The following is a 16,917-nucleotide window of genomic DNA, read 5'->3' as shown; positions in this document are numbered from 1 at the left end:
CATTATAGGATGGATGTGTACACACACTTCCAACACACATTTATGTTCAATCAACATGTAATGTGAATTTTGCATCCGATGACCCCTTTAAGCAATCATTCTGCAGTCAAACGTATGGATAAGTGCAGCTGAAAATACACCATATACAAATGAATAAGTCAATAAATTTATATCAGACAACAATATGGATTATGCTTTTCTATGAAATATTACACCACTGTATAAAAAGAACATTATTTGGAAGGGGGGATTCATTGACCGGTAGGGGCAGAAATTGTTACACACATAATATTTCATTATTTCTTGAAATTGTTGTCTGTACTTTACATTGTACATATGCATGTGTGGATTCACTCTTTCTCTGTGTGTGTGAGAGAGAGGGAGAGTGTGTGCGCACTCTATCAAGTGACACAACACTTTAAAACAGTGTGAGTAACTAATGTGCTGCTTTAAATGCAAAGTAAAGATGTGTGATGAGTTACATTTTAGTTATCAGTCACACTGTAATGCAACACATGCTTTTTCTGTGTATGTGTGTTGTAAACAACGGAGAGAAAGCAGGGAAGAACCTGGGGATTTATATACGCCATATAGTAATATTTTTTTAAAAACGCAACAAAGAGATATTCACATGCTAGCAGCAGGATGCATGCTTCTGCAGCCAAAATCCCGCTGTTTGCATGTGCACAGCTCTTCTTGGCGGCTATAAATATTATTTATTTAATAATACAGTATAGCCCACATCTTTGCCTCTACGAGAACTAGCTGCGATGTGCCTCTCATTTAAAACGAACTAGACACTTGCTCTTTCTGTGTCCTGTGTGAAACTGGCTTTGTCTAAGTGGCCCAATTTATCAGCGGCCCACTGGGAATTTTCCCGAATCTCCCAGTGACCGCTCCAGGCCTATAAATTAGACTTGGTAAAGTTTTACAATGCCAGTTGTTATTGTTTGAAAACACACTTAGAAACAGCATACAATGTGAGTTTATAAAGGCAGAAACTAGTTCTTTAGTGCTAAAATATTTTAACTTTCTGATTTTATCAGGATTCAGGAGAAGGATGAGAAAATTCGATCAGTTGAGGAAAGTTTGCAGTCTGCCATGGACAAAGAATCAGAGAGAAAGATGGCAATGGAGGTATGTGTGTGCTATTCATTGCTCTAGAATAATCTGTGATCATCCATTTGCATGATGGCTTTTGCAAAGGCTTATATGTATGTGTGCTCATAGGATCTACAACAGCAGGTCGAGACTCTAAACACTGAACAGCTGAGGAGCAGAGAAACTCAGGAGTCAAACTCCGACTTAAACGCTAAACTCCAGGAGCTTCATGCTGAGTATGTATCAATTGTCACATGGACTTTTGCTTGTGATTTAAACCCAATAGAATAAATCAAGTAACATTTCACAAATAAGTACTTATACTAAACAATAGTTTGTTGAAAATCTTTTTTCCGCTTTGAAATTCATCACATTACAGAAGTAAAATTGGATTTATGTAAAATAATAAAATTGCATTGTTTTATTGTATTACATTTTAAAAGATTAAAGCAAGTGTTATGAATTAAATTTAATTATACACCATTATTGATGATAAATTTGTGTTAAAACAGAACTAACATAAAGCACAAAATTTGGGTTTGATGATTTTATGGAGCCCAAATTAGAATTTACTTATAAACAAACAATGTTATGTTTTACATTTGTTTTCAAGGTCTAACAAACATATGGAATGCATTTCCTTCTGTTAATGGTATGAAACAAAAATCTGGATGATACGGAATGATATAGAAAAAAATGACTGTGACTTTTAATATTTTTAGCCATATCACCCAGAATTCCCAAAGCTGTTCTCAAATTCAGTTCCATTAGTCAGTTCCTGAAATGAAATTACAGTTCATTTTAACATTACATTTACAAAAATGTTTGTGATGCCAATTATAGCTTTTACCAAATTGCATATTTTTCTCTAATCTTTTGGCCACAATTTGGCACCATACAGTTATTATATTGTACAAGATTCTTTTGGAGCTTCCCAGAAAAAATAAATGCTGAGTACAGATCAATAATGCTTATGTGTATACTGTAGGTTAACGGCCAAGGATCAGGATGTTGAGAGACTGCAGAGAGAACTTGAGAAGGAAGTTCAGCAGCAGCAGGTGAGAGTGCTGGGAAATTAATTTCAGATGCAATAAACAACTACAACAAACTATCAATGTAAAACATTAGATTTACTTCAGGGAAATGTTTCGACATTCAGTTTGATGTAATAATTGGTCTCTTTTTCCCCAAAGCAAACTGTTTCAACAGTTCCCAGCCCGGAATTATTAACAGCGTAAGATTCATATTCAATTTTTTTTTTATAAGTTGATCATCTGTAACAGTATAATAAAGGCTTATCCATAATACACACATTCTGCTATGTGTCTTTCTTCAGGCTGGCAGAGAAGGACCAGAGGCTGTCTGACCTTCAGGAAGAGCTGCTTGAGTTGAGGGAATCAGTGGAGCTTCATCGTAAGAAGAACAATGTAAGTTAAGTGAGATTGAGCCTTGAGCAGCTCTTTACCTGTAGAAGAGGGAGCAGAAGCCAAGCTTTAGCTTTTCATGCCTAATGCACATGCGAATGAGCATGTAAAGCAGGTGACTTGAATTTGAATGGCAGCTCTATAGTCTTGACCAGATGCTGTGTAATCCCTGAACCTTTGAGAAATGTTTCTTACAAATGTTATTGGATGTTTTAAGTGTGTTTAGTAGTAATTTTAAGGGTACTAGTGACTGCAAAGAAGGTGCACTAAATTAAAAACACTTTTAAAGTTCTTTAAAACGTTTAAAATATAATAATAATAATAATAATATTATTATTATTATATTAAATATAATGTTTAAAATTGTGCATTAGGTTTTTCTTTGACTCAGTGCCCCTTATATTCAGGTGAGACTTTTGTCCCAGAAAATGTAGTACACTCACATGAGATTATCAGTAAAAGCTCCCCTTTACATACGTGTGGTCCCCCATCATGGAGGAAGCATTTTGAGATATCTTGATAACACTCTACATTGTGGAACATTTTTGTTAAAAAAAAAAAAAAAAAGCATTCTGCATTCCTACAATGGTAACTTTTTTTTTTTTTGTGCATCCATAGGTGTCAGTGTAAAGTCTTGAGATCAATGTTGCATTGGCCACAAAAACAAAAAATGATCAAATACACCTTTAAGAAATCTAATTGTTTGACTTAATCACACAATCACAGCTGATATAGTATGAAAGAAAAATATAGAGAAGCAATGGGAAGTCTGTTTGAATCACTGGTTCTCAAACAAGGGGATGTAGCAAACTTATGATGTGTGTATCCATATATGCATGTATACAAATACATACATACTTGAACTTCTTAATTGAAACATTAAAATAAATAAATTAATACTGTCTCCATGGGCATTTTTAATACATTTTAGAAAAATATATTTTTCTTGTTATGCCATAGTCTAAAATATTTTATGTAGTAGAAATTGTGATTTTAAAAATCCTTAGCCTTAATCCCAATCCAGAAAATCATGAACAACTGGAAAATTCTGGGTTCTTGTTTTTGGGTTCAAATATTGTTGATTTACAGTGGTTTAGATGGTCTAGAAGTACATCAGCTCAGAATTTTTTTTTTTTCTTTTTTTCTTTTAGTTCATTTTTTCATATCTTGCATTTGTTCCATCATTTTTTAGCTGAACATTCTACAGTGTCTTTTTTTTTCTTTCTTTTTTTTTTTTCTTCTTGTTCTCTCTCTCTTTATTCTTGTAATTTTTGAGTTGCAGGATGATTTTGGTCATTGGGGGAATTTAAATTTTCAATTTTTGAACATTTGTTAACCCTTCAAAATGGTAAGGCTATTGCTTCTAGACTAGAAATGATTTTGTGAACCTTCAATGTCGATGTAAAACAATGGTACAGGGAAGTGCCCAGGTTGTGCTTTGGACTGCATACATTGTTCTATAAATGGCAAAATGAATGGGACAATCAAGAGTGTAGGCTGAACTGAAAGTGGTGTTTCTCTGAAACTGACTAGGAGCTCCGGGAGAAAAACTGGAGCGCTATGGAGGCGCTGTCAGCCACCGAGACCATACTTCAGGGAAAACTCGTCAAGAGCGCCAAGGTTCGCACCACAACTCCCAAACTACTTCACTCTAGAGTCAAATCAAAGCATCTCCAATAAGCCTCTGCCATTTATTGACCAGTGAAGTTCTCATTCCTTATTAACTTCCTCATGAATGGCTGCATACTCATTTCATAACTGCATGCTACTAATGCACTATGCTGTATAAATCTGCAAACTTGCTTTGAAATTTGCTCCCAAATTTTGGCTGAATCTTGCTGTTTGTTTTTAAATTCTACTTTGTTTTTGTTTTTTCAAAATTATTTTAAACAAGACACCTGAAATGAGTGTGCAGCAATTATTATTATTATTATTATTATTTTTTTATTAGATTAGGAATCATTTCATGTCCATTGTGTCATTTGACCTCACCTGATTTCCTCTTTCCCAGCATGCTGATCACCACCTGATTTCCACTATTCAGTTGGCACCCATTTCAGTCTTATCACAATCATTCCAAAGAACTGTCATGAAAAAAGCAAGTCAGGAAGAAAATGGCCCTGTCTGAAGGCACACAGAATGACTTTTTTTTTTTTGGAGATCTTGTTCTCTCTTTATTGGTTTGATCCTTCCCATTTTTCCCTTTCCCGACACATTTTAAGGTCTCACCATCTCTTTCCTCCTGCCAGGTGTGTAGACCTGTCAGTAATCAGAAACTCCTGCCCCTTCATGGGGTTGAGCGGTCATCTAAATGTAGCGAGGCATAACGGCATAGAGTAACCAGTGACTCTATAAACGGTCCTGTAGCTATAACTAACCCTGCTTACATCATGAGTAATTCTGCTGTGGCTCGGCCTGCTGTCACTAGTCGAGTGGACAGCATGTACTGTCCAGTGTGCGGACATCTGCTGTCATCTCCAGCTGTACCAATCCCAGCCTGCACCTGCTGGACAAACTCAGCATTCGCCAGATTTCTGTTATGTTCTTATGCTCCTACTCTTCTGTGGATCTGCTCAATTAATACGTTCCAAAAAAACGTTTTATTATTTGGCCTTCAAAGCCAACCTGAAGTCAAAATTAACCCTTTTTTGTTTTATTATTGCACATTCAAAGCCTTATTGTGAAGAAAAATTTCCAAAGAAATTCTGATCTTTTTCTAATCAAAATGCGATAACTTGGGAGGATAGATTAATTTGTATTCCATCTGGATCCATTCTGGTGTGTAACAGTTGACTAATCACAGTCCAGTCAGTTGCCAATGGATATAAACTCCTTTTTTCCTGATTAAAGGGTTAATTCAAAGAAAAATGAAAATTGTCATAATTTAGGCTACTACCTATGTTGTTCCCAACCTTTATGACTTTGTTTTGTGGAACATAAAAGATAGGTTTATGAAATAAACTGGTCTTCAACATATCTACCTTTTTGTTCTGCAGAAGAATGAACAACATGAGGGTAAATAAATCATGACTGTTTTCATTTTTAAGGGAACTATCCCTTTAAATATCTTGATTTACTTGATTATACTTAAAAGTTACTTTTTTCCTTTTTTAAACCTTATTTTTAATTTTGTATTTATTTACTTATTTATGTTTCTTTTCATATACATGGTGTTTTACAATTGTCTTAAAACAAAAATGATCTTGTGAGCCATTGTCCTGAAATATCCTGATCTAGTGCTGGCTTTTAGATGTTTTCTTATTTGTTTGTGTTGATGAGTAGAGGTTTGAAAAGTTTTGTGGTGAAAAGGTTTAATTTACAGTCAAAATTCACAGAACAGGAAGTTTAACTTTAGTCAGTCAGGGATTAGTGCTGAATGTTATTCAAAACAGTTGAATATTTCATTTATGTGCATATATGCGAGAGTACATTTGGTTTATAGTAGAAATGAGTGAAATTGATAAAAGCACAGAGTGGTTTTCAACTGAACTATGAAATGTAATTGGAGCACCTTTTAAGCAGTTTGATATGAGTGTTTGATCTGTGTTTTTCCACAGGAGCATCAGACAGTGCTGGAGTCAGCGGAGGCCGAATGCCGAGCATTGCTGCACAGATTCCTGCCGCATGTGCCACTGCCCACTGACCAGGTGCACAATACACACACACACACACACACACACACACACACACACAAAAGCAATTTATTTCACCTCCCCATCCTAATAAACTGAATCAGGATTCACATCTGTGCATGTTTGCATAATCCTCTAATGTAAATGTACGTTCTGATTGTGCAGAACCACCAGCAGTGGCTACAGAAGTTTGAGACGTCTGTGAGAGAGAGCTCGGCTGGAGAAGTGACCTCTGCCCCTGCGTCAGGAGCTGGAGATGCCCAGGTACAGAAGCACTGTAAACCTTCCAGAGACATTGTCTAATGAACCAATTCCAGTACTTTATGAATCTTAGGAATTGGGTGCACGAACATTTCAGAAGACTTCAAGATTTGTTTTTTTTGGGCAGGCTTTAGCAGAAAAGTTGAGAGAGGCTGAGGAGGCCCAGAAAGTTCTACAGAAAGATTGTGAGACGTACAAGAAAGTGCTAGCAGAGACGGTGAGTTGTTCATGGCATCTGTATGCGATTTTAAAAACTGAAATGTGTGACAATGACAGTATGTTAGCAGCAGTGGGCTGAGGGTTGTGTAGTGACGGTGTTGGTGTTGGGTGCACAGGAAGGAATCCTGCAGCGGCTACAGAGCAGTGTGGAGCAGGAGGAGACGTGCTGGAGGGAGAAGTTGGAGCAGTCACAGGCTGATCTCAGAGAGGTTGGTAAAAAAACAAACACACTACATCGGTTTTCCTCATATCTACACCACTCCTTTGACATTGTAGACAATTTATAGTTAGGTTTAATCCAAAAATGTTTGCTCTGACAATGATTCAGTGATTGTGATTCTCTGCTAAATCCTGCAATGCATCATTAGAGGTATTATTTTACTCAATCATTACATTCTGTATTTGATGCACTGAATCACTGTCAGATTCATTGCATTGCCATGTGTGTTTGACTCTCCTATAATAATAATATTATTATTATTATTATTATTATATAACCAATAAGAGTTCCAATACAATAAGAGTTCTTCATTTTTTTATTTTTTTTTATTTAAAGTTTGGTGGTGTTAAACTTTTTTTTTTAATGTTTATGAGAGAACTTTCTTATGCTTATCAATTTATTTGATCAAAACTACAGTAAAAACAGCAATATTTTGAACGCTATTGTGAATTTTTAATTTTTTTAGTTTTTGTTTTTTAAACAGTCTTTTGACTAATTTAGTGCATCACTGCTGAATAAAAATATGAATTTCTTTAAAAAAAACAACAAAAAAAACTCGCAGACCCCAAACTTTTCAATGGTAGCATATTGCATATGAATTTGATATATAATTTTATGATTTCTTATATAAAATATTATTAAATTTATAATGTATGCTGTATTATATAGTATTAGTAATAGTACAATATATCATAGTAGTACAGTAAAAACAAAAATTTTTAAGGTAAATAACCATTTAGTGTGAACTCAAAATCATCTAGGCACATAATGGTAATGAAAATTTGAGGTGAAAATGTGCTTAATTATCCTGAATATAATAGTCATATCACCTATTTTCTTTATGCGAAATGTCTTTTTTTCTAATGTATTTTGGAGCCTAAGACCTAGTGTTTTTGTAAGATTCACCAAGTTAGGCTGCAAAATAAAAATGTTTTGCTTTCGTGTTTAGATGACTCAGAGGCTAATCGCACTGGAACAGGAAGTGGACAGACTGAGCTCAGATGGAGATGTGGAGAGTGTGAGTTTGCTTTCAGTTTGAACAGCTCTGTAGCACAGTACAACTTACACCTTACATTTGAAAAACAAAACAGCACTGGGCTGAAGAGTATCCCTTTGAATACTGCTTTGCAATTTATATATCGTAGCTAAGAAGAGACAAACAGCACCTGGAGGCTGAACTGGAGAGAGCGGAGCGTGAGAGCGCCACCTATGTGTCAGAGGTCAGAGAGGTAAGCACAAATACTAACGCCTTACTGCATGCTTATACCTCTGTCTCTCGCTCTTTTATGTTTTAGTTTGTTGCTTGTGGTTGTCGTTTTTAAATGTCTAACATGTAAGATTGTAGCAGCTAAACTAAAATCTGTTGAAGGGTTGGCATCTATGCGTCTTTTATTGTCTCGACTGAGGAAAGAACTTCTTAAAGGGAATGTTCCGGGTTCAACGTGTTAAGCTTTATGCATTTGCAGCATGCTGTCGATTACCAGAGAGAGAAATTTTGACTCGTTCCTTCCTGCGAAGTAGAGGGTTTAAATATTGCCACAGCTACTTCCATTGTAAGGGAGTCAAAATTATTTTCTGTGGTTATCACTGATGCTAAACTTGCCTGGATGTTTCTCAGGGAACATGTCCTATATTTATAAATCTCATAAATCCGTTGCCTAGACCTGGATGACTTTCACCAAACCCAACAAGGTTGATCTTCCATGGACGTGTTGGATATTACACTGGACGTCCCTTATATACTGTATTAAACTAAGACACCATCCTCCGAAACCAGCACCCAGTATCTCAGCCCCACTCCTTCCTTAAACATCTCAAACTTCATTTCAGCTCAAAGATCTCTTGACCGAGTTGCAAAGCAAACTCGATGGCTCGTACACCGAGGCCATCAGGCAGAATGAGCAGTTGAATTTGGTAAGACGTCCCCCTGGTTAAACTGAAGTAGCTTTCCCTTTCTCCTCTTGAGCTCACATGGGTGGGGGCCTGGACTTCTACGGCAAGGGCTTGCTATCTGTTATCTCTAATTTCTAAACATTTATTCAGCTGTAGTGAATTCATTTTCCAATAATAACACTGTCGTGCTCCAGCGACGACAAAACAGCATCATAAATTGCAGTTAATTTTACAATAAATGCTGTTCTTGACAAGAGATTTTAATGTCCTGATCATGTGAAATATTAGAGATGACAGATACACCTTGCCAAAGTTATGATGTGTTAATCTGTCATCTAATGTCTTACTCTGTTTTCTCTGCGGTCACAGTTTAACTTACTGCCACCTTTGCTTAAAACTTGGAACTGCAGGCACAAGCGCACGCACATTCGTAACAGCTCGGCTTTTGTCTGTTACATGCACTACACACTACTGTTTAAAAGTTTGACTTTTTTTTTTTTACACTCTTGTTTGGCAAGGATGCATTAAATTGATCAAAAGTGACAGTTAATACATTTGCATTTACAAAAATATATATATTTATATTTTAAATAAATGCTGTCCTTTTGTACTTTCTGTGCATCGATAGAAAAAAAGGAACATGGTTTCCACTAAAATGTTAATTTCTGAAGGATCATTTGACATTGAAGACAGAAGTAATGATGCCAAAAATTCAGCTTTGCATCACAGGAGTAAATTACAATGTGCAAAATGTGAGACACTTATTTTAAATTGTAAAAATGTTTCACAATATTAATGATTTTACTGTGTTTTTGGATCAACTAAATGCAGCCTTGGTGAGCATAAGGCAATTCTTTCAAAACATTAAAATCTCTTATCAACTTTAAACTTATGAACAGTAGTGTGGTGGTTTGTTTTTTTATTCTAGAATCAAATGTTGTCCATTGTCTGTTCTATAACTTTTTATTCTCTGAACTACTGTCAAATCCTCAGTGTTTTGTGTGTTTTTGACATTTAGACATCACCTTCTTTACCCCTTTTGTGAAGGAAACTTAAATTTCCACAATTTAAATGTCCATTTCCATGCTTTTGAAGTAGCTATTATCGTATCCAAAACTTTACTGCAAACATATCTCCTTTTGTGTTCCACAGAAGAAAGTAAGTCATACAGGTTTTGAAAGAGTTGGAGGCGAGTAAATGAACTCTCCATTTACTTGTCAGTAAAGTGATATTTGACTTGGCTTTTTCTTCAGCTTAAGACCCAGCTGACTGTGACGTTGTGTAAGCTTGAGACGGAGGAGAGTGAGCGACAGAAAGTTGCTGGAGACCTTTATAAGGTAAAGCTTGCGACGCGTCCACATTTTAAAACTGTTAAGTGATTAAGAAGCTTGTTTGTTATAAAGTTATTTTCTGTCGTGTCACCTGATCAGGCTCAGCAGTCTCTGGAGTTGATTCAGGCAGAAATCGTTAAAGAAACAGGCCAAGCTGACCTGATAGAGACCAGCAGCCTCACGCAAACGGTGAGAAGTGTGTTAGCTTACAAAACAATATACTGTTTAACACGTGGACAGTTTTTGCTTGTCAGGTGAGAGTGGGTTAATGAGATGAACTTCACCTGTGGATACTGCACTCGGACACCAGTGTGAATCTGAGGAGAACTGACTTAATTACACTTTATAATGATCATAAGTTTAAATACCATTGTTTTATAGGGTTGCATACATTTTCTATGATAGAGAGAGAGAAAGACTGCAAACATCTTAGGCCATTAGTATTTAGTACCTCATCCCATCCGTCTGGAATGACATGAAAAAACAGAACGAAGACCGACTAAATCCAGAAGAACTGTCAACGTCTCCAAGATGCTTCAAGAGACCTACCTGCAAAACTACAGTACTATTAAAAGTTTTAGGCACTTATATAAAAATGCTGTAAAATTAGGATGCTTTCAAGAAGTAGATTTTATTTTCTTGAAGCATCTTGGAGACGTTGTTCTTCTGGATTGAGTCCGTCTCAGTTTGCTCTGTTTCTTCATGTGATTCCAGACAGACTGGATGATGGTCAGATATCTGGCTGTTGTCAGACTCTTTGTGCAAACAAAAATCTCACTGATTATTACAACTAATGGCAAATGAATGTTTGGAAATGTAAACTGATATTTCCTACTGACACTACGGCAAAAGATAGAAATAACTGATTTAAAACCATTTTTAGCTGCTGAAAATACTAATGGCCTAAAACATTTGCACAGTAGTGTGTGTGTGTGTGTGTCTATTATATGAGCACTGTTGTTTTCTTAAATATCAGTGACTGTGGCTGAACTCAACATTAATGAAAATGACAGTTTGAAGTTTATTGCAAAATGGCTGAGAAAAGCAAGCTGTATTGTACTGGGTTTTATAGTGAACTATAATGAAAACCGTAAAGACATTTAATGTAATAAAAATATTATTACATATGTAAGGATAAAATATAAAAACCTTTCCAAGGCAACATTTATCATTTTAATCGAGTTTAACTTGATGTAACCATTTAGTTCAAACTAAAACTGAAATCAATATTAATAAAAAATATATAACTAAATACAATATATAATAAAACTATACAGCTATATAAAAACAACTATTAACAGGAATAAAAATATTAATAAAAACTCAGTATTCCAAGGATACTAAAATAACACTGCAAGCGTGATTATTGGGTTTAGTCTTTTGAAAATTGTGACACATTTTAAAAATGTCTGACTGACTTCTGCAATCTGTTGACTCGTGTTCTTAGGAGGAGATTGACCGTAAGGAGAAGATGACTGCAGGGTTGAATCAGACAGTACAGGAACTACAAGAACTGCTTCAGTCTGTCAACAGACAGCTTACCAAGGGAAATGAAAGGGTAGGATCCCCTTTTTTGTATTTTCTGTGTGTTTCTTAGATCAAATCACTGTAGTTAAACAGCATTTAAAAAATACTACCAGTGTTACACATTTTACACTTGGCTTTTTAGCCTATATATGCTTTTTCTTACATAATATAAAAGCATTATAAATATTTACAGGAAATGAATTTCCAATGAATCTGATTGCTGCAAATTCATTAAGCTTTCTGTGGGCCACTCTCCTTGCTAATGTTAGTTCCCAGTTATGATAAACAAGTGCCTTATTGTCTTTTTGTTTCAGGATGACGGTGATAAATTATACTCTAATTATAAACTGTAATGAAACCGAGGAAGTGTGCTCTCATAAAGCCACATGACGTCATACCAGAATAAGCCACCGTCAGATTCCAGCCCCGTTTACTGCACCTGATCTACCATGTGATCTCCAGTTAAACCAATCTACCATCCCATCACACTCCAGTCTGGGGTCCCCTGACGACGTGCACTCAGTGAACCGGATCCTTTCTAAAGCGGTGTCGACTCCTCTACCGTGGCATTCCTCATATTCACTAGACGTACAGAGCAAAGGCATCCTATAGACGAGACGGTTAAACTTGTTGACGTTTCATTTGACCCTTTTTCAGTCCAAATACTTTGAATACTACTATTTGTTAGCTCTCTTTGACCAGAGAGGTTTTTATCCTTTCGTATAAAGTGCGTTGAGGATATTTGTGTTGTTTTAAAAATAAATTAACTGTTAGGATCTACTGACACTCACTTTGTGTTTTCAGCTCGTCTTGAAACCCTTAAACTCAGAGGCACATGCAAGAGATCCATTTTAAACCAGTAAATGCTTTTCCTGACTAATTATGCTCAATTTAGTATTTGTTTTCCTGGGGGCCTGTTGTAATGAGGGACATATTACGGTATCGTGGGTGAAAGACGGGTTAATTCTGTGCTAAACACCACTGCAAGCAATTCTTTAAGTGCTGCTCAGACAGAGGCATCCTCCTCATCTGTTATCATCACACTCTATACTGTTGCTAATTTCATTAACACTGAGATTTCATTTTTTGTAAAACAGGTGACCGGTAATAAAAGGGATGCTTGATTAAAAATGCAGTCTGGCCTTTATTTCTTAAGAGTCCTATCTTTGAATTATAAAGCATAATAATAATAATAAGCTATTTGATGGTGCAATATTAAAAGGCTACAGTTTAAGGAGGAAAAAGTTCATTTTAAAACAAACTAACATCACTTACAAATTTGGCTGATATAATTTTAATGAATAATATGATTTGTTTATTATTTGAATTATTAAAAAATATGCTAAGAAAAGTAATATTGTGAAATATTGTTACAATTTTAAATAACTGCTTTCTATTTTAGTATATTTAAAATGTTATTTATTCCTGTGATGGCATGGAAATTTCAGCATAATTTGTCCAGTCTTCAGTGTCATATGATGCTTCAAAAATCATTTTAATATGCCAATTTGCTTCTCAAGAAACATTTACTATTTGCAATGTTGAAAATGCTGATTAATATTTTTGTGGAAACTGATACTTTTTTTTATCAGGAGTCTTTGATAAGTAGAAAGTTCAGAAGAACAGCATTGCTTTTTTTTTTTTTTGGTTACAGTGTAAAACTCTACTGTCACTTAATGCATCTTTGCTGCATATTAAGCGATTTATTTAAAATAATACTATTGACCATTGCTAATAACCCATTGATTTGGCCACTGCCAAAAACTTTAAAGGGTACTGTATATATTTATTTTTAAACATTTAGCTTTGAATGGGATGTTTTATTTTGAGGTTTGCATAGATGTGATTTGACATTCTGGTTGTAGTTTTCAGAAAGTGTGTATGTAATGAGTCGTACACTACAGCAGGGGGCAGTCGTAATTTAATAAGTGTCTTACTAGCAGTCATCTGGATGGGAATCCAGGTGGAAAGAACTCATTAAGGCTGTTTCATAATATAAGTGATTGCAAAATACACATTCCCATCATTTCTCACGATGTAGCTCATGTCTATGACAGATCAAAACAGTCAATAGTTGTAATATCAGACTTCATTACTACTTTTTAAATGATCAATATTTTATAATTAGCATCTACTTAATCAGCCTCATATAAGACTGCCCGCGAGGTGACATGTAGGGATGGGCGATGCGTCTTATTTTATTTTCGATCTGATACCGATATTTTCAAGCCCAGTATCGTTGATACCGATACCTCTAAACTGATCTTTTATAATCAGTAATTATACTCACTTAATGTTAGATTTTAAAGCCATGATTTTTTTTTTACATAGGCCTTTTTTTGATTACACTGTCAGAAATAAAATACTAAAATTGTATTTTAGCCGTTTACTGGGGCAGTAATCTCAAAGGTGCACCTATACCCCTAAAAGGGAGCATATTAGTACCATACAAGTATGCATGCTTTAAGCTTAGATAAGGTGTACCTTTGAGGGTACCTCAAGAAAAATAAACATGGTGTTACATAAGTACTAAAATGTATTATTATTATTACCATGGTAAATTTGTGGTTACTGCATTTTTACTACAAATACTGTGGTTACTTTTTGTAAAAGGTTGCCAGGTTGTTGTACCCCTAAAGGTGAAATTGTAGCGCATTTTTTTCTGACAGATTTATTAACGGCAATTACAGAACATAACACAATCTATTTAAACTTTCAACAATCAGTTTAAATAAATTGACTTGCACAAATCAGCCTATTTAAAATAAATATTACATGTACACACAAGTTTGTGGTTATTAAGATTTTGCAATATTTTTTAAATAAGTCTCATGCTCACCAATGCTGCACTTATTTAAACAAAAACAAAAAACAGTAAAAACGGCAACATTGTGAAATATATTTAAAAATAACTACTTTCTATTTTAATATATTTTAATATATAATATATAATCTCAATATACAGCTGTTATTTAAATATAGAATAACTTATGCCACTCAAGAATTGTCTAAGATCATTTTTGGAACTAGTTTTACCAGATTTTCCACAATGTACAATAATCATACATTTGTCAATGAGATAAATTAACTGCCCTCAGGACCAAATGCTGAACTGTACACCTGTCACACTCAGAAATTTAATATTGGTTTGGGTAAGAGCTTATTAGAAAATAAATAACTTGGATACATTTTTAATGTGTGATGAGAACTTTTTAAATATTTTTTAAAAATATGTGGTGATGGAAATGACAGGGTGTTGTGGAAATGACAATGAATTAATGTGAATGTAGAGAAACAGCAGAGATATTTATTAGAAAAAGTCTTAAACTCATCACACAAAGTCATTAAACATATCAATTGTACTTTGTAACCATAAATGTCATTTCCACCACAGAGGCAGTGTGGTGGAAATTACATTTCTGTAGTTTTGTTTTGTGAAAAAATGGAAGATAGCTTCACTGATTAGCTTTGAATTAATACTTAGTATTTCATGTATGCGAAATACTCTTATTTAACTTAAACTTTTTAGCTTTTTAAAAACACACTTGAAGGTACAGCATGTTTGGAAATGACGTAGAATAAATATATTAACTGATCAAGCAATATTTACCTTGATTTTTCTTCATATGTTGTTGATGAAAATTTAAATTCCCTCCATGTCCAACATGTGCTCTGATGTCACTAAACATTTCCATGGAAACCACCTAAACAATCTTTCACACAAACTTTTAAAGGGACAGTACAGTGTTGTGGTGGAAATGACACCAATACTGTGCAACAGATATATTTTGTTTAAAAAGTGATATCGATAGTGGTCTCACATTAAATATTATAATGTATTGTAATTATTTTACTAGTGCTTAATTCAGGTACATTAATAGTTACCAGATAAGTCATATTTTTAAACTGTATTTTCATTGTTGAAGTTTAAAAGTCTGGGTGTGCGACAAGAAGAAAACAGTGATTTTGACACCTATAAGGAGGTTGAAAAGTATGAAAAAATCATAATAGAAAGGTAGTAAAAAGTTTTTAAGGTGGTTTTATTGTTAGTTTGACAAAGAAAGAGGAATTTGTCCAAAATTATATGTATTTTTAAAAATATGACCAAAGAACATAAAAATAGTCTAAGAGTCACCCATATAAGGATGATATGTAGTAATGTAATAATGTGGCAATGGTTTTTTAAGATCTCCTTATGCTTCTGATGCTTTTGGGAAACACAACCCTATTTGAACACACTGTGACTAAGCCACGCTGTCTGTGACTGATTCTGTCTTTCAGCATTTGCATGTGTTCCGATGAGCAAGAGAAATAGCTCTATTAAACAATTATTCGCTAATATAGTCTATTTTTCCACTTAGAAGCTTATTTTATGCACCAAGTTTCTTTATAAATAAAATTAGTGGTTAAAAAAATGCACTTTAGAATCAATATTTTTATATGATGATCGATCCTTTCGATACAACATCAGTATCGAAAGTATCGATACTTTAGGATCGATCCAACCATCCCTAGTGACATGGTCAGTTCACTTATATTAATTCATATTATATTAAATCGTGGGAACGTGATATTATGTCGTGCATGGTCACGTAGGTTTGTTTACGCATTGAACTCGTGGCCATATGGATGTCGTTCCCTCAACATAGCATCTCGAGGCCACGACATAATATCACGTTTCCACGAGTTAATATGAAGTTCCCATGAATTAATATCTCATGGCCACGACAAAACTAAGTGAACCGACCATGTCATCTCGCGGGCACCTTATAAGACAAGTAGGCCTATAATTTTTCTTCCCATGGAACATAGAAAATGAGTTATTTAGTAGAATGTCCAAGCTGCTCCTTTACAATTAAGAACCTGGTAACCAAATGTAACTTGAGGGTGGTGTGTTTTCATTTTTCAGGTGAACTGTCCCTTTAAATGAATCACGTGTGTTTAATGTTCACACAATGCTTTAAATTCAAAGTAGCCTACATCACACATTTTCACTCAGGCTGTAATAATTTAGACTTTAATAAAGGGTGAAGAACAAGTTAAAGGATAACAAGAAGACTTTTGTGCGGCTCTGGGGTCAGCAGACACATTCCAGCCATTCCCTCCTTGTGTCATACTACAATCAGCTGATCCCGGACCTGCCTCTGTCCGTGACATTATCACTATGCACATTTTACCATCATACACCGGCATGGAGGTTAAATAGTGACAAGTAGTGTAGATAAACCCCATATACTGTATATATGTAAAAGTGTGTGGACTTCCCCTTCTGATTAGTGTCTTTCTGCTATTCCTGTCATTTTTATGTG

General features: G+C 34.9%; 1 protein-coding gene and 1 long non-coding RNA gene across 5 annotated transcripts in view; one reads left to right on the top strand and one right to left on the bottom strand.

Annotated features, from left to right (window-relative positions):
- The window catches only part of ktn1 (kinectin 1), a 36,278-nt gene extending 23,539 nt beyond the window's left edge, over positions 1-12,739 (top strand). The window contains exons 20-36 of one of the 4 annotated variants that reach the window (XM_058748671.1): positions 1,047-1,137; positions 1,231-1,337; positions 2,090-2,159; positions 2,295-2,335; positions 2,438-2,528; positions 4,059-4,145; positions 6,083-6,172; positions 6,323-6,421; positions 6,546-6,635; positions 6,754-6,846; positions 7,807-7,875; positions 8,003-8,086; positions 8,688-8,771; positions 10,004-10,087; positions 10,181-10,270; positions 11,529-11,639; positions 11,923-12,739. In XM_058748671.1, the coding sequence (XP_058604654.1) occupies positions 1,047-1,137; positions 1,231-1,337; positions 2,090-2,159; positions 2,295-2,335; positions 2,438-2,528; positions 4,059-4,145; positions 6,083-6,172; positions 6,323-6,421; positions 6,546-6,635; positions 6,754-6,846; positions 7,807-7,875; positions 8,003-8,086; positions 8,688-8,771; positions 10,004-10,087; positions 10,181-10,270; positions 11,529-11,639; positions 11,923-11,961 (1,420 nt within the window). In that variant the 3' untranslated portion in view covers positions 11,962-12,739. The remainder of the gene's footprint in view (positions 1-1,046; positions 1,138-1,230; positions 1,338-2,089; positions 2,160-2,294; positions 2,336-2,437; positions 2,529-4,058; positions 4,146-6,082; positions 6,173-6,322; positions 6,422-6,545; positions 6,636-6,753; positions 6,847-7,806; positions 7,876-8,002; positions 8,087-8,687; positions 8,772-10,003; positions 10,088-10,180; positions 10,271-11,528; positions 11,640-11,922) is intronic. The other 3 variants (XM_058748673.1, XM_058748674.1, XM_058748672.1) reach the window with 3 other exon arrangements.
- LOC131522856 (uncharacterized) lies at positions 4,099-15,270 on the bottom strand. Its single transcript, XR_009266660.1, has 3 exons — positions 15,219-15,270; positions 4,518-4,609; positions 4,099-4,176 (listed from the first exon to the last, which is right to left on the bottom strand). It is a non-coding gene; the product is annotated as an uncharacterized LOC131522856 (long non-coding RNA).
- Positions 15,271-16,917: the final 1,647 nt, after the last annotated feature.

This window comes from Onychostoma macrolepis, chromosome 17 (assembly GCF_012432095.1).
Source record: "Onychostoma macrolepis isolate SWU-2019 chromosome 17, ASM1243209v1, whole genome shotgun sequence".
In the NCBI taxonomy this organism is placed as follows: Eukaryota; Metazoa; Chordata; class Actinopteri; order Cypriniformes; family Cyprinidae; genus Onychostoma; species Onychostoma macrolepis.
This window is presented reverse-complemented; position numbering and strand designations above follow the sequence as displayed.